This window comes from Clinocottus analis, unplaced genomic scaffold (genome assembly GCF_023055335.1).
Source record: "Clinocottus analis isolate CAN_PGR_092001 unplaced genomic scaffold, fCliAna1.0.p SCAF_3, whole genome shotgun sequence".
Taxonomy (NCBI): Eukaryota; Metazoa; Chordata; class Actinopteri; order Perciformes; family Cottidae; genus Clinocottus; species Clinocottus analis.
The window spans coordinates 9,570,244-9,591,841 of record NW_027176042.1 but is presented as its reverse complement, the minus strand read 5'-3'; the positions used below and the strand labels follow the sequence as shown (position 1 = coordinate 9,591,841).

Sequence of the window (21,598 nt, the reverse complement as noted above, 5' to 3'; positions counted from 1 at the left end):
AAGAGAAGGACGTCATGAGAGCGAGGAAGAAAGAGAGAGACCGTTGTATAATGAGGAAGAGAGACGCGAACAAATTGAGAGAGTGATCATGTATAATTTAAGGAGAAGTGGTTCTCCCCTGAGACATCTTTGTCAGTTAATAGGTCTGACTTTTTCACGCAAGAAACTGTGGCAGCCTGCGCAGCGCTTCACAACGCTTTTTGAGGCAACAACAGAAGGGAAAATGAAAAGCACAGACGACATAGAAAGACAAGAGAGGATTAAGTCGAAGAGATTCGAGAAAAAGATAAAAAAGAACGGGGAGAGAAAGAAAATAAAAGGAGAAAGCGGGAACATTAGCGGGAACGCTGGTGGGCTTGTGATCAGATAAAAATAGACGGGGAGAAAAAGGGATGAAGAGGCGAGACATGTTCTTGCTGAAATGTGCAGACCACTTTCAGAGCGGCTACTAATGCACCGACGTACCACTCAATAAAACGGTATGCATTATCTAAGCGCTCGGACAAAATGAGGAGCAAAACAATTCTCTATTCAATTTTACATTCAAAAATTTCCCAGTTTTCTAAATGTGTGAGTTTTACAAAATGATTAGCGGGCTCTTATTAAAGGTCAAACTATTCTTCTCAACTTTAAAAGTGCAACAATACAACCCCTTCTGAAAGGCTTTCAGCTCAACAAAGCTTGCGATTCACAACAGAAGAGCGTATTGTGGAACGCAGACGTGAAGAACTTGAGCGAGAGAAAAATTAAATGTTTAACATTCTCGGCTGAATATCTTCGAGCTGCACGGACCATGATGCTTTGTGGCTCTCCACTGAAGGAGCCGCGGTGTAAGAGGCTGCAATCGCTGGCAGCAGAAAACCGCATTTGATCAATGAACGTTCACGATGTATCGATGAGATAGACCTTAGTGCCAAAAAAACCCCACTTAAAATCCCAAAACACACAAACATGCATCCTACAGAATGGCATGACACACAGTTATGTATCTACATAATGTAGGTGATGAACACAGTAGTTTGTATAACAACTGAACTCATACGGCACGAACATTTTATTCTCATTGTCCCTATTAATTCGTGCCCCAACATTCACCGTTGTTATAAATGTGCAGAGGGCTGTCCACACCTATTTGCTTTCGTGGTCCGTGTGTTTTAACTTTTTGACTGTGTGCAACGTGATGTGACTGCGCTAAATGAAGAAAAGTGGAATACAAAGGGGTAGCGGTTGTCGAATTAACAGTATTCACACTGAGAAAGTGTGTTTTGTATGTTTATTATAATTCCATCACGTTAGATTTCTTGGAGCTCAAAGTTCCTCAACACCAACATCGGCTAATTGCTGTGTTATGCTCGGGGCGGCAGCGTTACGCCGACGCTTCGTCTGGGTGTTGCACATTGTTTACCATGACAGTGACCTCACAGAAGCACACAGAGCAGGTTTTTAATCAACACCGGGCGAACAAAAGAATCTTCATCGCACGTTGTTTTTCTTTTTAACTTTTGTTGAAGATGTTGGTGAGCGTGGTTACATAGGCGGTGGGTTGAACATAGCATCCATCTGCTTCCTGAAGCCTTTATTGAGAAAATACATCCAATCATTTAGCTTTTTCATTCAAGACCCACTTGGTTTGAGTGCATGTGTACACCACGAGGAGCAACAGAGCCTTCGAGTGGAGCCAAAGGAAAATGCCTTTTCACATTCCCGATCGTATGACCAATCATGCGCATTTCAACAATTGTGAAATTTCTGTTGACATTATATAATCATAAATTCACCTCAGAATCCCAAAGTGCTCAGTCAAACATTTTCACTGGGTGTCCTAAAAATATCTTGATTTGACAGTGATGAGATCATCAACTGCTGCTGCTGCTGCTGTGTGGCTAATCTCCCACTCATCAGTATATAGGTGCCTTTCTAGAGGAGGAACTGTGTGTGCACGCAGCAGTGTGCAGTGTTGAGCTAATCACTTAACAGGTCCGCTGAGGGAGCAGGGTTGCTGAGTGTGTGTGTGTGTGTGTGTGTGTGTGTGTGTGTGTGTGTGTGTGTGTGTGTGTGTGTGTGCACTGTGGATGACTGAAGGGTTCTGGCAGATCGAGGTCACTCTGTTCTACCAGGTGAATTTGTGCGGGGGTGGACAGAATAAGGAAGTGTGTTTATGTGTGTGTGTGTGTGTGTGTGTGTGTATGTGTGTGTGTGTGCGTGTGTGTGTGTGTGTGTGTGTGTGTGTGTGTGTGTGTGTGTGCAAGTGTGAGTATATGCATGTGGCTGCATTGTGCTGTCTGGAAATACCATTAATGTCTTTTAATTATGCAATTTCCTTGACCAAAAAATACATTGCAATAAGAGTAATCATTTCATTCATCAGCGGCAATTCTGCACCAATTACAAAGGTAAAACATAGGGTTCTGGTGTAGCATGTCAATATCAGCTTACAGACTTTTTTTGACGATCAACTTCGATGATCGATTTATCATCATGGCAGTGTGACAACCAGTTTGTCTGCTGGAAGATGATTTCCACTTACAAGAGAGTGGCAGCTGAAGTTATGAGCTGCTGCAGATTTAATATTTAAAAAAAGGTTACTATTTAATCCTATACCAGTACAGAACTACCAGAACCCTCCATGGTCCCTCTATGTCAAGACTATTAAGGCATCTGCTTTTGAGCCCCGCAGGGCACATGCTTGTATGGAATGAAATATAAATACGCAGCTAATGTGGCCCTCTGCGGACCCAGCCAGTGAAGTGATGTGAACACTGCACTGCTTAATGAGTGTCTCAGGAGAAGGCAGGTACATGTCTTCTGTCCCTCCAGCCACCCCACAGCAGCGCCCTTCTCTCTCAGCATCATTAACTCCTGCAGTAATGATGACAAAAACACACACTTGTGTAATGAGGTTAAGTGACATTTTCATGTGTTGAGACTACAATAAATGCGAGGCTGCGTAATGTGTCAACACATAAAGTCTACAAAGTTTATTAGCTGAGAAACTCATGACAGAGCTTATTTATTCTAATGAAGATAGTTTTTCATATTGTCAGCAGGATTTGGGAATAACAAAATGCTAAAATGAACTGAAGCCACGGCAAAATACCAAACGGCACACATCCTGGAAGTTGATGGCGTGGTACCTAATCCTACTGTTAATGAGTGACTAGTAGAGGAGTCGTTTTCATAAATGGCCATACAGGCTGTGTGCCAGGACAGCACCTTATACTGTTTGATTAATCCAGTTCAAGGTGTCTCAGAGCTCTGTTTTTATCTGTTGCCCTACAGGGTGCATTTTATTTTCTGCTCCAGACAAACAGCCCTTCATTTATCACAACCTGGTCTGAAAAGACACCTGTCGCACGGCAAGCACCAGAGAGGGAACGGGAAGGAGAGCCTGGGGGAAAACTAATGCTCAGTATGCTTCGTTTTAAATATTAACCAGCTGCTTCCTGCTCTAAACCTGCTGACGGTAGCCACTTCTCGGAGGATGCGCCCCAATCCTCCGCGGACAACGCCGCCCTACTTGTGCGGAGGTGACCCCCATGTGTTCTGCACGGCCCCGACATTCACCGTTGTTATTTATGAGCTCGCAAAGGTGTCCTTTTGCAGGGAGACCGCGTGCCACCTGTTTTAGCAGCGGGTTAAAGTACGGCGCAATGTGTTCTACAAAGGTGACTCTGGAGGTGCCTGAGTGGAGCAACCTACTCGGCAAGTTTCAAACTAGGCTGCAAGCTTTCGAGTCGGCTGCCAGCTGTTACACCCGGATAGCAGACTCATGTTGAGGTGCCATGGGGACTTCTTTCTACTCCCAACATGTTGTCGTCAAATTAATTGGTGATAATGGTCATAATAAAGATTATATGCTCAACACAATTTTACATCTCCCGCGAGTCCGGTCATGGTCCGTTGTCCTCTGTTGCAAAACCCTGGTGTGCCCTCCAGCCCTGTTGCTCTGCATGTGTTTGCTTTCAGGAAATGGTTCAACATTGTGGGAGATACACTTTTCGCCTTCTCGCCAAGAGTTTGATGAGAAAATCAATACCACTCTCGTGTCTGTACACTAAAGATGTAGCTGGAGCCAACGGCCAGTTAGTTAGTTAGTTGTCTTGGCCAAGCGATTTTGTTGATTTTTGTTGTTTGCAGAGGGAGACTACTGTTAATGTTTCTTTTTTTCCAATGTGTGTGCTAAGCTAAGATGACTAGCTGCGTGCTCCAACTTTATATTCACTGTACAGACCTGAGAGTGGTATTATGTCGGGAAAAAACCCCTCAAAGAGTAAGAACATGGAGAAAAACAGTGTTTAATTAATAGGATGTGTGAAAGTGACTGGGATCATTCTTTTAAGTGTGACGAAATACTAGGCCTGACTTAAACTATGTCTTCCTATCTTTGTTGAACAAATTGTAACAAATAAAGGTAAATAAATGTACTGATTTGTTCTTTTCTAACCTAATGGTTTCTGAAACAGGGTTCAGCCATCGTCACTGAATCCAGCTATTTGAGTCGATGTTGGCCCGATATCAGTATCAGAGAAAAAGCCCATAAAAGAATTGGGACATAAAAAAGATTGTATCAAATTGCTGACTCAACCTCGAGGCTGTGACTGTAACTATGTTTAATGTGGTATGTGTCAAGAGCGCAAAATAATCCACACAAAATACTTGACAATTTTAGGTCCAATTTAATTTGGACTTGCTTTTTACTTTTTCGCAAATTCTCTAAAAATAAAAATGGCACGCACGCTGACTTTTCACTCTCTTCACAACCTTGCTCTCTTTCACTCTCCCACGTATGCTGTAGAATGATACGCACCTCTGGCTCCATGCACGCAGGTGGGCTTAAGCATGGGAATCAGGAGCAAGAAAGAACAGAGACACTTTGAGCAATCCCTCGCTGCTGATTCTTTCATTTTCTTTCTCTGAAGGAAGGTTACCATTTAGGCTCGCAGTCAAGCAGAGAATTAGGGATGTAATCAGAAGTGAAGATAGCCATCTGCACTGTATTTGTGATTAAATGTGGAGGACATAGGTTGGCAATTTCCTCATTAAGTGCTGTTGTGCTGAATAAGGGCCCTCAGGGTTTATTATCGGTTCTTTAAAATTCATGACAATGAGGAGAACTACAACAAAGATCTCCATCCGTCAGCAGCCGCAGAAGCTCTCAGTGTGGCCGATGAAGCACCGGGTTGAGGCTATTACTGAGTTCATCCTCATGGCAGTCGAAGCAGCTCCTCTGCCAGGAAATATTCCCCTTTCTTCCTCCCCATTTAATGATGTTAAAGGCCATTCATTTAAGCAGTCTCTTTGTTGTGTTTGTAGTCCAGAGGTTCACCGTTATATATGGACATACTGACACACACACACACACACACACACACACACACACACACGCACATACACACACACACACACACACACACACACACGCACACACACATTGAAAGCAGACATGGTCAATGGACTCCAAGTGAACTTTTCCACCACTTCAAAGCATCAAGGTTGTGCAGAGGACTCTTTCCTATAATGAAGAGGAGATAGTTAATCTCGCATTAACGCCTGGCTTCCCATGAGGAAGCACCGTGATTCAGGGAGGTGTGAGGGGTCGTCAGTATGCGCACACGCACACACACTTTCCCTGCCCATCCTTTTTCTTCCTTTCTCCATGGTGATACAGCCACACCACAAAGGGCTCTTGAATGAAAGGGGCGTCAAACGACCATCGATTTCGAATAGGGAACTTTCAGGATCAGCATGGGGCTCGGCCGAAGTCACGTCTGTGCGTCGGTCAAGGACATCATGTGTGGGAGCATCAACTGGAGCTGTCTCTCTCTGCCAGGCACCAAATGAACCGCCGCAGCAGGACACAGGGATCAGAGAGCAGTGGGAGTCTCCTTTCATCTCCTGGGGATTATCACTCCCATAGGAGAGCAGTATACATGTGTGTGTGTGTGTGTGTGTGTGTGTGTGTGTGTGTGTGTGTGTGTGTGTGTGTGTGTGTGTGTGTGTGTGTGTGTGTGTGTGTGTGCGCGCACTGTGCAACACTGCAGGAGAAGTATCTACCTTTTAGCCACAGGCTACACACTTCCTGTTTCTGCCATACGCTGACAATCCCCCCTAAGGCCGCAAAAATATGAGGCTCCATAGGCAAGAGAGGGATGAAGGAGAAGACATTCTCCTAGGGCGAGTTTTCTTAAAATAAACATAAAACTCTGTTTGTGCAGTGACGATTTATAGGCTGACTTGCTCCTCTGTCGGTTGATTATATTTAATATATTCAGCATGTAACTCTGTTCAAAACTCCCCGTTATGTTTGGAGAGGGAACCTATTTGTAGGAAGCAGGGAACACAGTCACGGTGACACCAAACGTGTTGACATGTGCTGGGGAAAGTGCCATTCTTGGTAATTCTAGTACAGGCATTAAACATGCATGGAAACAGTGAAGGCTCCACTAGACTGTATCCACTCACTTCTATTGACGTGGTAGCACCATGAAGGGGAGGGGGCGAAGCGCAAAGCCATCTGGGGAAACAGGATTGCGTGACCAATCTGTGGGATCCTAGATCTTCAGTCAGTTCACACTCTGCAACACCTCTAGAGTCACACACCGCACACGGGCTCACAGCATCTAAGAGGCAAGGAAGAGAAAAACAACCTGCGACACACTCGATCCTCACCTGCCTCCCTTTTACTCACTCTTTATCTCCACTCTCTTTACACACATGCGGCAGGTACAGACAAATGTCCACACTTCCCTTTCTTCATTAATTTCTGACACACGTCCTGACACTGATTATGACTCTTCACACACTGTCAGGAGCGAGTGTCTGGGTGTCTCACCTTGCACACACTCGCTTCTTTTGATGTCAGTACACTAAGAATGAGAATGACTCCATGCTGCGCTCCCTGTGCCGGCTACCAAGAACAACCACTCTCACTCTAACTCTGCAAAGCGGCCTGTCTGCACATATCCAGGTACTTAGTCTCCCCATGGAGGCGGTTTAGAAAGATTTATGTCCAATTACAACCCTCCAAATGCAAATACATCATATCATATTGCCCATTTACTGAATAAAAATTGGACAGCTTGCATTTGGACAGCATTGTTTCCCTCTCGGGTTTTCTTATTCTATATATCACAGACAGTAAACGCGACACCATATTCACAACTGCCCACCTCTCCAAAACCACAGCCCACCTCACCATGTTCTGTTATTAAAACAAACCAGGCGCTGCCACCGCTGAATGCCACGGCACGGTCGTGCAACAGCAGCGTCCCTGCCGTGCCAGCCGAGGCCCCGGACATCGGGCTCTGGGCAACGAGCAGCTCATAAATGAGTAATGGCAGTCACATTAACATTCGGTGGTAGGGCAGGCTAAGGGCAGGAAGGAGGGGGACCCAGGGAGTGCGGGCGCTCCCTCTGTCTTATAAAACAGCAGCTGATTAATGTTTGATTTTCGCTGGCCTCATTCTTCCACCAGCACAGTGCACAGCTAATCTACAGAGTGGGTGAGAGTGATGGAGCTGTAAGAGCGGGGTGAAGAAAAACAGTTTGTACAGGTGCTGTTTGGAAAGGTTGAGCCAGCAATATGCTGTCTTTCCTCGGGCCCGAAATGAAAAACAACAGTGGTGCGGAACCGGTTCAATCAATTTGAAATGAATTGCGGCATTGATACGATAGGGCATGGAAACGATGATGGAGGATGAGGGAAGGACAACAACGGGGTCATTTTGGACAAGCCACCAATATTACTTGTTTTACAAGAACAGTTCCTCTGATAAAACTTCAAAACATGAAACAGGTTACTGGTTTTAACTGTATTTACCCTTTCACGCTTACATTTTCACTATTCCAGCACATATCTAGCCTACCAGCAGGAGGTTACTGAGTAAAAAACTAAAAGTAATCACGAAAATGTAAACACAATGAACAATTGAGCAATGCAATATGCACGACACTGGGCTTGACACTGGGAAGCAAAAAGTGATAATTATTTTCATTACATTATTCCAATTTTCCAATGACATAAAAGAACTGCGCTGCTTTGAGCTGAATGCTATCGTCAACGAGCTCACAATGAAAACATGCTGACTATATCCATGTAGCATCCGAACACTTGCTAAATAACTTGCAAGTACAGCTAGGGCTGATGGGAATGTTAATGTGTATTTGATCATAAACTAAAGAATTTACATATTTAAAAAAAAAAAAGTCAATGGATCACAGGAGTCATCAAGATTCATCCTGTGTCTGTGCAAACTTTGGTAATCCATCCATAGACTCATGCCATTAGCATGTTTCTGTAGCACCATGAACATTAATCATTGAATATGGAGCTGAATATATTCTGGTCACATACAAACCACAGCTGAATGGAGAAAGTGTTGCAGATTGTCAAAAATAAAATGCATGAGAAATCTGACAGATGTAGATGAGGCTGATATAGTGGCGAAGTGACAACTTTCAAATATTCATTGATAAACACTGCACACTGTATGAAGCAAGGTAAACAAAAAAAGGACAACATCAATCTCCGAGGAGCCAAAATGACAGATTATTTTCAGGAATTCTTCTTTTCATAAGTGGCCATGTGTTGCCCTGCGTGCCTGACCCACAGTCGGATGGTGTATGTGCTTTTATAGGAACGACACAGATGAAAATTGTAGCGAGGAAGTAAATCTGGCAATTCAGCAACCTGGGAGCAAAGGAAATTATACTTTGTCATAGGTGAGAACAATACGCCTCTTCATACTTCACAGAAAATGCTTGTTTCATTTATCTTTTCCGGGGAGAATGCTTTACAGCGTGTTTCACAGTACTTCTTCTCTCCCCTCAAAATGAGTGGTAATACTTTGCATTGGATTACAATGTAGTCCTGGAGCTATTTCAAAGCCCTCAAGATAAAGAAGGAACATCCTCTTTTTGGTGAACTTACTATTATAACAAAAGCAGTTGGTGTATATTAACTAAACATTACATGATTCATATTGAAAGTTAAAGTCCTCAAAGCATTTGTATGGGCCAGTAGGCACATTTATGATCACAGTTGCAACTTAACCATCATTAAGCAGAAAATTGCGCTTCGTTTTTTAAAACCATACGAGGCAATCGCTCACTTTTACAAGTTCACGCTAACAAACCCACTGGACTGTACTTAATTGGAGCAAGATCATTGGTGAATTCTCCAGCTTTTATCTGCTTTTAAGTGCAGATGAGCAATAATTACACAACAGTATTACGTCGTTAATGGAAAAAGGCCCATTGAGACTGGATGTGCTCCACATACCAAATCAACATACTCGGTGCAGCAATGAACAAGTAATTCAGAAAGAGTTTAAATTATATGCATTTGTCAAGTTAGGGTTGATTAAAGTGATTTGGTAAGATAGAGGGAAGTGTAGAACCTGCTGAGTTCCTGTTTCCTTGACGTGGATCTGAACCGATCCACGTCAAGGAAACAGGAACTCAGCAGGTTCTGTCAGCTGGGATGTTGACATGCGCCACATGCAAGCAGCTCCAGCAGTAATCGTATAGAAGTGTCAGATTAGTTCTTATAGCAGAACATGTCTGACACACACACACACACACACACACAAACACACACACACGCACACACATGCAAATGCATTTGCGTACACAGAGAATTCAATGGAAGAAACAGTGAGTTGTGATTGACAAGCAAATTGTTCCTGCTGAAATACCCATTTGACGGAGGGAAAAGAACCGAAGGCAGGAGTTAAAAAGTCAGCCACAGAAATCGCCTCAGTATACTTCACATGAACGCAAACGTGAGTATTTCGTACGCCTCAGGGGAGCTGAGCATCTGAGGGGAAATGTGTGTTAAAATACCAGGCTTTTTTTCTTCTTTCCTTTTTTTCAAAAAGAAGAAAATTGAAGCTCTTTATGCAAACCCGGGTGCCAATCATGAGGATGCCTCTTTGAGGGCCAAGCTTCATGCGAATGTCAGCTCCGTACTACATTATAATTCAACCCCAGATCTTGAAGCATGACATAGTTCCAAAGCTGCACTCGCTCCAGTGTGCAGCTCTTTTTCTTTTGGGAGAGAAAGAGGGAGGGGGGATAATAAAAAATGCTCATCTTTTTGTTCAAGAGACATTGTAATCTAAATGTTGGTAGCATGCAGTGGCAATTGTCTTTAATAATGGTCTCTACACTCTAATTTGTGTAGGGATTTGCCTGGACCAGTCTTGTCTCACAGGCCCTTAATGCTTCTGTGCCGTCCAGGCTTGTCGCTGGGAAAAGGCGAGGATGCGCCTGAGAGTACTGAGCGCAAGATAGAGGAGAGATATTTACAGTAAAAGGAAGGCGCAAGAGCCAGAGAGAGAGACGTCTCCCGCAGCAGGAGGTGATTATGGAAGGGAGAGATACTTAAGTGTGCGGCGCCATTTCCTGTTCCTCATAATATCACATAATGTTTGTATAATTAAACCCAGGAAATGTGGCTTCATTAGTCCCAGTCCGCGTGTTAAAATGAAGTGCGAACTAATTGGTCAAGTACACACTGTGGCTGAAATTATAGAGATGCAGGATGAAGACGCAAGCAGCAAACCATGCAGAGATCAGATACGACTCCAGAAGCTTGACAACAAAGATGATGTCTTGTTTTCGCAAGGGACGTAAACGCACACTGCACATTAAAGTGGTCTGCTGAGGGAAATCTTTGCATTGTGTATGATCTCCTCTGGACCTCAGCACAAAGACGTGGCCCCCTTTTCGGTTCCAGCAAGTTTCCTGTCGACTCTCATCTGCATCACAAAAGAAGCCCTTTTCTCTAGAAAACACTGATCAAGTCTTATCTTTTTGAAACATGTAATCCACTGGGGAAAGCCGGACTGGTAGCCATTAGGCACTGTCCTCTGAGCCTTAGCCCTCTGCACGCTCAGCCTTTGTAGCTAAAGGCAGTAGCAAAGCTTGTTTCCATTCAGCTGGGAGAGGTGGTCAAACCCCCGAGATCAAGCTGTTCCCAGCACTTTCTTTTCTTTCTTTTTTTCTCTCGCTGAGAAATACTTGTCTCAATAGTTTTTGGAAGATGCTGTGCAAGAAATCCTCCACAGAACAAGATCTGATGTTTCCCCTGGTCTCCCATAGGTTTGACAGTATTTTTGAGGAAAAGTTTGAAAATTGAAAAATGGTAAGTCTTAAATTGGGTGGAAAATAGGAGCTCCTCGTTGGAGACAGGCTGCCATTTTTCACGCTTGTTTATTTCCTTCTTTGCTTCCTTCTCTCTTTGCACATACTCTTGCACAAACCATCTGCCATACAGGTCCTGTGTGACTTTACTTCAAGAGCTCTTAGTGGCTGTCTTCATCAGCTCAAGATCCGCTGCAGAAAAACAGCTTTAATTAGTACTGAGGGGGAAGAGAAGCAGAAGGGGTCGCATGCTTCACCATATTTTAAAGTAACGTGCATGCAAACGATCAAGAATCGCATTCCACACAGCTTCTCCTTGGCAACGGCATTTAATGCTAATGTCTCCATTTTCCCTTTTAAATTTTATACCTTTTATGTAATAAAAGAAGTAAATGCTTAGATTACTAAGTCGACTATGCTACTCTGCAAATGAACCCTTGTTCAAGTTAGCGGCAATGCGGCAAGCTGTAAAACTACATCGCTCATATCACTCGAAGCAATAGCCCTCAAGTTGCATGCAGGTAAATCAACTTGTGCGGATAAAATTGCCAACCGTAATATTTCAAGCGGCCTTGTCAATATCCCCTAGCCTTGAATTTGCCCTACTAAGCATTGTGCTCTGCAGCTAGAAAGATTGAAACAGCAAATGTCCGAACTGTGTTGAGCAGCGTTCAGGATCTTGTGTTACATGGGTAAATGAAACTCTACAGACTGCAGTGTGATCCATTCCAGCAGGCAATTACGCCATTTCACCAAGGCCACGAGGAAAGCTTCACTACAATTGGGCCGACAGGAATGGCCTCTCTGACACTTCAGAGGAAACTGGGGATGCCCCCCACTCCCGTTTCTTCTCTTTGCAGGGTTTGTCAGGGTTCTTGGCGCTCGTATTCTTTCAGAAGGGCTTTGAACATGAGCTTCTGTTGTTGCTCCAGCTTTGGAGACATTTCACAGATCATTAGCTGCTCTTTTAGCCTTAACCACGACTCGAAACCAGGCAAAGGGAGGAAGGATAGGGGGAGACACTAACCAAGTAACTGATTGTACATAAAGCAATTTTCCTGCAACTGCATCTGGTGCACAAATATTAAGTTCACATGTGGAAAATTAGAAAATACAATTTATACATTTCAATAACCTTATTGGCTTTATTGCCAAGTTAGCTTGGTTTAGCTTAAAGACTGGAAGCAGGGGGAAACCGCTAACCTGCTTCTCTACAGTTACAAACTCTGGCTCCCAGCCATTCGAAGCTCACAAATCAACCCATTGTGTGTTGTTTGTTCAATCTGGAGAGAAAAAAAAGAAGCGCAACAACAAGAAACTGCGGTTTAACCAGAGGTTAGTGTTCGATTTGTCTTTGCGGTGGATTAAACAATCACGATACAATGTGTTATTTTGTTACCTTTGGACAGAGCCTGGCTAGATGTTTCCAGCTACGCTAAGCTATGCTAAGAGGCTGCTGGCTTCAGCTGGATGCATGCTGACAAGAGAGTGGTATAAAACCTCTAATCTTAGTACTACTATCTTAGTACTATGTGTAGATGTGGCCTTATCCTTGGCCAGAAAGCATACAGCCATATTCCCTAAATTGTCAACCTATTGCTTTAATATATTTCGGCATTTAGAGGAGTCATGATTTCAGAAATTATCTTATTGAAATAAAAGTTACTGCAGGGAGCGCCAATATACTCTTGTTAATTTGACCATAAAAAAGCATTCATATGATACGACAGACACAACACATTAGTACTGTCTCAAATATATCCCTGTTGCCGCTCGGGGAAAGAGAAGAAAGAAAGCAAAACCTCCAGCAGAGATCAGAGCTTAAAGCCAGTGGTCAGAATATTGTAGCTTAATCAGCAGTACACGCACCGTTTGGTTTATAGTTTGCCGATGTGCATTGCAGTTCAGCCAAGACAGAGTTAAGTTGGTTTCCAGTGCAGTTGATGGGGTTGAGCAATTTGTGCGGCTGGCAGAAAAACCATAATCAATCCGGAGACTATAGATAAGGACCCTAAAACCAGCCAAGCACAGCGTTTTCTCTTATCGCAATTACACCTTGCCCTCCTCAGGTACAGCCAATTAAGCTGGGAGAGGATGCGCCGGCAGCCACTTCACATTGAGGAGGCCTATCAAGACGACTCAAAACACACCCCATCGCTGCAGAGGGGGCTGAAAGGAGCTTGTTAAACACATGAATACAGGTGGAGGGAGCTAAAGTACGTAGCAGGTACAGTTTTGCACTGCAGGAATTTAGGCCAACTGTATGTTCCCGTTATTCCATCAACGCACCTGTCTGGAAACTGGAGTTGAATGGCGTGCGCTAGTGAGTGACGAGCAGTCTGCTTGGTGGCTGACTGCTGGCTGTGATTCATCAAAGGACCAAGGGCACACAGACCTTGCCCTGACACTGCCTCCTCTCACTCGCTCACCTGCTTTTTAATCCATTCACCACATCCCTCCTCTTTTTTTTTGCCTTTCATTGCGGAACATAACTCACATTATGTGACTACTGAGCAGTACGGATCAGGAAAGGAGGTGTGGGAGAAGAGAGAGCAACTCATGCGTGTGTTTTAATGTGAGAGCGGTTAAGAAAGGCAGAGATGAGGTCAAAATCAAGGATAAAACTCGGGATGAATACAAATCTTCACCTATTGTGACTTTTATTTCTTTCTCTTTGTGCGAGTTTTACTGAAGTGGAGGGAAAAGTGCCATACTGTCGCGAGCTAATGAAAAATGTATCACACAGGCTTCTCTGTGCTGCGATCACCGTCTCCTCCACCAGTGACTGGGGGTTAACCAAACACACAAAAGTAAACCTCAAGTGCTTGATCTGAACCACAACTTTAGGCTTCTGTTCCCTCTCGCCACTTTGAGGTTTCAAAGACCAGACGCACAGCGTGTGGTGTTTTGTCTTCACCGCGTGATGCCACCGCACCAATTTAGCTCGACAATTTCACCCCAAAGCATCATCCTTCATGGAGCAGACAGAGAGAGAGAGGGAGAGAGAGAGAGAGAGAGAGAGAGAGAGAGAGAGAGAGAGAGAGAGAGTTGAGCAGGATCCCTTCTTGCCTCAGTGCCATACTGTAGCCCTGATGATAGCATGTACAGTTGGGGGACATCAAGTACACAAAGCAGTGTTAAAGAAGAAGGCCGGCAATCCCACGCTGTTTACAAGGCGGACCAGATGTCTGGCCAGAGAAGACATGAAAATAAACCTACGGTACTCACAAAGCCAATACTGCAGATGGACTTTCCCTTAAACCTCTTTGATGAAATGATAAAAGTGCTCCTCCAAGCACAGGAAGCCATTAATAACAACACGACAGAGGGGAGCCAAATTCAAAATGAAATGAAAAGAGAGGCTGCCTCAGTGGGAGAATCTATCGACTCTCTGTTTAGACGACATGGAGATGCGTTTCACTAAAGCTGGAATAAAACAAAGTGAACAAAAGATACCACTTACTGGCTCCTTATTGAATACTATTGGAGTCAAACGGGGGTAAATTGACTAAGTAGGTCGAGGCGAAACGTGTGAAGGGAAAATATGCTAAATTCAAATTGAGGTGATTGGCCACATGGGTCTGTGGATGCTGCTTTCATAATTGCCTTCGCTTGATGTTTTCCTCCCTGTTTCAAGATTTGCCGAAACACACAATGTGATGTAGAGGAAAATAGCTTCCTGGTGAAACGATGTTCGTGGCTCGGCGGCGCACCCCCGCCGAGACTGACGTCTGAGAATGGTTCCCTCCACGTCGACGCAAACAGCCAATCGTATCAGATGTCTCTAAATCAAGGGGGTGTGCGGCAGCAGTACTTACCACGTTCACTGGACAGGGTGGTATCTGTCAGACAAAGAAAGGGAGGGAGGAAAGAGGGCAAAGGGAAAAGAGAGAGAGGATGATGATTAGAACATAATAGGCTTCAGTAAAAGTGGCATTGCAATGTCTAAGTTACCGCTGAACAACAGATCAATTCCTGAGGATTAATGGGGAGTCACAGGCAATAGTCGGATAGTGACATATAGTGTACAAGGGCTACTATTGAAGAAAATGTGCTGTCATAACTGCGTAGTTGCTCACATTTGTCTTTGTCTATTAACCAGGCAGCACCATTTAACCAGAATGCAGTTTGTTTTCTCTCTTACACTTCTTGTCATTGCCTCCAGCAGTGGGATTCATCATTATCTTCAAACGCTTGTTGTGATGTCTACATTGCTCTTGTGCTCACTCAATGAAACATAAGAGACTTGCGGGATAGTGCATATTTGCGTATCGTTCGCACTTATCCACATCGTCGTGGGCGGTATTTATTCAGGCCACGGCACCACAGCTGGGTGACAGAAAGAGGGGAGGCAGCCATGGAGGCTCTTGACGTCTCTCTACTTGTTGCCTGCCCTTCTCGTGTCCTCCAGCAGAGTTGCTCAGACAGATCAGAGGCAATTTCCCTGGCTCATTTTTGTATTTATTGCTTACATTGTTAATCTAGAAAGCCTGTTAAGATGACTGTGACGTAGGAGAAGACCAACTCTGATCCAATACATTTGGTTTAGGAACTGCTGCTTTTGGGCATCATCCTGTTTTTTAGCCAAAGCACAACGATGATGCCACGGCGTGCCGTGGAGGAGACGTTTAGTAGATTTAGTGAATGATAACACAACTCCTCAAAGGACGACATAAAATCAAATGGGAACCTGCGACATATGGGAAAATGCCTCTTAATCTACACGTAATCACCACTTGAAAGCTGCATGAGTGATTTCCCACACGCTCAACAACACTACTTAGTTCGATGTGCTTCTTTTTTTGCTTCTGTTCTGCTTGCAATAATGTATAATGAAAATATGTTAATAATTAAATACATACTCTCTTGTTATTTCAATAATTAGCTATATCTGTTGTCACGAGCCTGGTGTTAGGTCTCAGAAGTATAAGAGCCTGTAAAAGGTTTCTGGTGCATTTTTCTGCAGGCTGATCTCGATTGGAGTGTCTGCTAAATTATTACTACAACTCGAACATAAACACATGGCTCATTTGAAAAGTTGCCTCAGCTCAATTGATTAAAATATACAGATTTTTCTTCAAACATTCTTCATCTTTTTTTTTCCAGGATGCATATTGATTTCCTCGAGTTTCTCTGCATAATTGTGGGCTTGATGACAGCTTTTGGCCTCTTTGGATGTAGTTGTTAACATCAAAAGGCAAAAAGTGCCTGTATGTCTCTCAATGAATTCATTTAAGTTCATATTTAAATTCCCTGCAACTTTTTTGACTTGTTTACTAAGAACATATCACTATCTAAGTGAGAGTTTTGCTCGTAAGCAGCGTCTCCATTCCCCTTCTCCGTGTATGAAGCCCCCACAATCTATCCCAACAGAACTTCGCTCCGCACATGTTCAATTATTCATCTCCCTCTGTCAAGAATTCAGCCTTGCTAGCACTTGCCAGTATCCCCCACAACTTGGCAGGCAGGCTCATATTTGGCATATGGTGCAGAGCAGTGCTGCTTCTCCTTCTCTCCTCAGTTGGCCTGCTAGCACTCCCAAGGAGCTCAGCAACACACACTGCCATGACGCACACACACGCACACACACACTAATGATGCACAATGTCTGTCAGTTTTGTAACTGAGACAAACCCCCCCCCTGCCCACCCCCTCCTCTCTCCATCGAGTTGCTGGGCATTCGTCCACAACCTCTCCGCAACAGGTTTCAAGGTTTTCCACAATAAGCACTGTACATGCTGTAGCAGCCAAATCAGACACAGCCTTACTCACAATGTTGGAATACTCAGAAATGCCTGATTTGGTGTTATGGAAACAATTGTGAACAAGTATCCCATTAATGTCCCGGCACACTGACACAGGTGTGTTCATTTACTTTGGCTCATTAGATCTATGTCCGGTCAAAGTTGGGCGGAGCTGTGCGAATTGACAAATGTATCAGAGAAATGTTGAGTCCATCACTGGTTCTTTTCTTGGGGCGGGATTTCTGTCGTTTTATTTTGCTAATGAAATGGCCTGCCAGGGAAGAACGAGTGTGAGCCGCTGCACAGCGAGCCGCTGGCATGGTGCTAAAACTAAGTGCACTGCGCAGTGGAGAAAGCCAGCGTGTGGAAACAGCATGTTTCACTTCTTACTCAGTGAATTAAGTGTTTGTTTCAAACAAACCAGAGTTGGTAACTGTTGGAATAGCTGAGACACTTACCAAGATGTTTTGTTTTATTTGTTTCAGGTTGAATGATGTGGGTTTAACTGTACGACGCGTTGACAAGCCAATTAAGCAAGTAAAAGAGAAACTTTTAGACGTTTCAACATATCGACAAGCCTACTCTGAGAACACTTGTTTTTTTCATTCACTTTACTGACCTGACAGGTGCAGTAAAGCTTAAAGACCCGTTCCGTCCTGAGAAGATGCCCAATCTGCCAGATTAACTCAAACCACCTGCGTAGCTGTACCATGGATGTGTAGGGGCCTCGACAAATCAACCAGTTCAGTGTAATTAATACAGGTCATCTTTTTACAGAAGGGATTCCATTAAGCTGCTTTGATTGTGGGGTCTTGGTGTTCATTGTCATGGCTTAATAGGAGCCATTTACTGCGGCAAGCTAATATGTCTGCTGTGCAGAGACGTACGTGTATTGTGTGAGATCTCCATGGTAACTTTGTGACCTGTTTACCTCATAAAATAAATGCATCTATCATAATCCAACACATTCAATCCAGTTCTTTAAACAGCCGCTGTGAGAGAAAAGCAGTCGAAAGAAGTGGCGACGCCGACTCCCACGAATTACTAACTCCCCCAAAAGGTCACAGTTTCTCATTTCCTTCACCAATGACATGAAGACAACACTTTGAGCTCCCAGGAAGCACCAAATTACACCCGCTCTGTCTGTTTGATAACCTTTTTCGCTGCACTTTAGACACAGAGGCTTGCATCTACGTGTACTGTATCGCTGTAAATAGCAGCCTACATTTCTGGAATTTCTACATTAAAATGGTTTCAATTCAAAAAGTAAAATTCTGAAATGAGTGAAACTTTAGTTGACAATTAATCGCATTGAACAATGTAATTGTCCTTTTCCCTTCGTTTCATGCCTCACTATGGGGCTGTTGTGTTCGGCTTTGCAACTTGACCTACATCCATGTTGTCCATTTAACTGGCTGCTCATCAAAATGATGCATTTGTTGGAAAAGGAGCTGCCCAAAAAAACTGTGAGGTCAGGACCGCCTTTCTTTGTCCATGTTTTTATTTCCTGACAATTGTGCTCAGGTAGACATTTTATTTTCCTCAAGTCAACCCCAGCAGGGAAAGGGCAAGGTCGAATCGGTGCCACAATTTGAGCTTGCTCCTACTGCCCCAGCGGAAGGATACACAACTAATTCACTTTATTATTTTTTCCCGAAAATGAACAGTAGGCGTGTGACCAATCAGCCAGACTCACACATAAACATACACTCACTTTTGTCAGGTCTTTTTTTAACGCTGTAGATAAGCTAATGTGCTCAGTAGGATACAGTCAATCTTCATACCTAAATATACTGCAGGAATTACTCTTTCAAGTGAAAACCTTTTTAATGCAGCAACAAATTGGCCAAAAACATGAACGACAAGTCCAGACCATCACGTGTACAGTGTGTTAACAGAGAACCCACTTAAATAGATCGGCGTCTTTGTCACCGATAATCGATCCGGCTATTTGAGTCAATATTGGATCGGGTGCCGGTGTTAGCGTGTAACATTATTGGTTTTCCTCCAGAAGAATTCAGTTCGACGACTTCTCTTTTTCTCATAATGTATTTCCTCGATTACAGGTAAAGTAACAAGCTCTGCAGTTGCAAAGGCAAGGAGTCGTCCAGTCAACGCAGGTTGACCGTCCAAAACAACACCCCGAACAGCCGGGAGTTCGGCTCTTTAATACACGGTTTTCCGTCATCAACATATCATGAGCAAAGTTACATTTGATTGGCTCTAAACTGTCAAAAGGAGGAGAATCCTGTGTTGTCATCTCTTCTCACAGAAAGAGATGAGCAACGTCCAGTCTGCTTCTCTCTCGTGTCAACATACTGATAAACAGGTGTGTGGGTGTTGAGAAGGGTAAGCGTGTGACTAAAGTTTCCTTGAGAACCAGACATTTCTAGACACAACTACATAGCTGCATAGCTGTGTTGTACTGACCTCGCTAACCAAACCTGAACTTCACTTGACATGAATATGAAAAGCATCTCCAGGAATTTTAGATTTATATTATCACCGGTGCATCCCTCGATGTGAGAGACTTGCGCTAACACATGCGGAAAGGCAGATAAAATGTTCTCAACATCCGAGCAACGTGGTAAATCCTACACACACATGCAGACACACATGCGCAGCCACCTGCCATGTGACGAGTGTGTTCAGATTGATGAGAGTGTGCGTCTGTTGGCTTGCAGATGCGTCCTTATGCCACATCTTCTTGTTGCCCTTGTGATGATGACGAATAACCACGGAGCATTTTCAGCTAATAAATAATACATTTAAGAGTCTAATCAAATTGAACAAATGAGTATGTCTAGAAAACTATTAATCAGAGAGCAAACGTGTATTTACAAATATAACACTGGCATAAACAATCAATTATTCATAAAGTGAATGCTGTGTAAGTGGGCTTCTTCCCGGGTGAGATGCTGCCATAATTGGAGTGGGACTACAGGAGTGTCGGTTGGTGTGTGTGTGTGTGTGTGTGTGTGTGTGTGTGTGTGTGTGTGTGTGTGTAGCTGCATGCATATCTATGTGTCTGTGTACACTCTCACACACACACACACACACACACACACACACACACACACATGCACGCACTTCTCCCCATGTGCCAAACTTCCCCCAAACACGACAAGAGCAGGCAGAGTCGGCTCATTACTGCCTAATGAGTTGTCTGATTAGTGCCGAATATAAAAGCCTCATTGTCAAGCACTGTATGTTTATTTTGATTAATTATTGTACTAAAGTGACTGAATGGAAGCACAATGACATGGAGCATTAACGTTTTGTGGTAATGGGGCCCTGGTGGTGGGAGCGATCGTATATTCACCCCTCAAAGCCACGCAGCCTGACTGCTTTCTATTGGACGAACAGATCGCCATGTTTGAATTGTGTATTTGGCTGCAGCTCGACCTTCAATGCCATGCGATCACGTTATGAACAGCATTCCTGCAGACGGTCATGCAGACACCAGAGGGGGGGGGGGGGGTGGGGGGGGTCAGTGATTTTTCTCTTTGTCCTGTTTTTTTTTCTTCTCACAGTGAGATTTGTTCACAGAAAACGAGAAAACACGCCAGATGGGATTCATGAAAGATGTGCAAAACTCCCAATTTGAATATGAACAATGTGATGAATGCCGCTTCTACTGTGTGCGTGACCGTGTGCGTGTGCGCGTGCGTGTGTGTGTGTGTGTGTGTGTCCATGTAAAGACTAGCGTGTATGTATTCCTGATGGAAAGTGCAATAGAACAGAGGTGGAGGCTCAGATTATCTACTTAAAGTGTAACCTTACCTCCCACCTGCATCATTTTTTAAACATATAAAAACATGGACAAAGAGCTGAGAGAAGAAGCCACGCCTACATCTATGACGAAAGCCTCGACCCAGCTTCGACAAGATGACAAAAGCTTCGAGAATAAAGCCGTACGGCACGGGGAATGAATTTGCTGACTTTGTAGAAAGAGAGAAAGTTGTGTTTTCCGCCAGTGTCGCGGGAAATGTGATGAATGACAAAAACAAATAATCTTGTGTTGATTGGGACAAAAGAAAATGTTGTTTTAGAGGTGAGAGCCAGCGGAGCGCCAGATGCACAAACACACTTGTCGAGAGTTGAGACTCTGGGCGTCACAGATTAACAGCTGTTCGTGGAGTGCTTTTATTTGCGACTCAAACAGGGAAATGCTTTTAGAGATGCTGCTATGGCGACCACGTGTCTTTCGCACCCGTGATATTTGGCACGGCGCCAAAAATCCGAATGTGCGTCTGTTACTGAATATGGGATGATTAATAGCACCCGTGAGAACATTGAGGCGCGTATGACTCCCCTCCCTCTCGACTGTCCTGATCAGTGGGACAGTTTAGTGGCAGTAGAAGTGCCGTTGTCAGGTTCGGCTGCACTCTTGTGGGTATTTTTTTATCATAATTATTCACTTTGATCCATCGGTTTAACATGAGAAGCGTGCCTGCTTGGTTAAACTTAGTATGGTTTCCGAGCGTCAAAGCATAATTTGCTGAGGTCTACAAGTGCTTCGACTAATGCTGCATAAATCAACAAGTACACATCAGTAGTCACAGTGGAAAGGCTTCTGAGTGTATCTTCTCGAACGCACGTCTCTAAACATGCAGAATGTTTTATGAGTCAAAGACCGAATGCAGATAAAAAAAAGGAAGCAAAATGGATGAACGTCAAACTGTTATTCGAGGTAGAAAATGTGATTC

The 21,598-nt window shown here is 43.9% G+C and overlaps 1 protein-coding gene across 2 annotated transcripts in view; it reads right to left on the bottom strand.

The window, feature by feature from the left end:
- The window catches only part of cdh4 (cadherin 4, type 1, R-cadherin (retinal)), a 170,471-nt gene that overhangs the window by 86,029 nt on the left and 62,844 nt on the right, over positions 1-21,598 (bottom strand). For both annotated transcript variants that reach the window (XM_068594083.1, XM_068594084.1), the window contains exon 4: positions 14,964-14,987. In XM_068594083.1, coding sequence (XP_068450184.1) covers positions 14,964-14,987 — 24 coding nt within the window. The remainder of the gene's footprint in view (positions 1-14,963; positions 14,988-21,598) is intronic.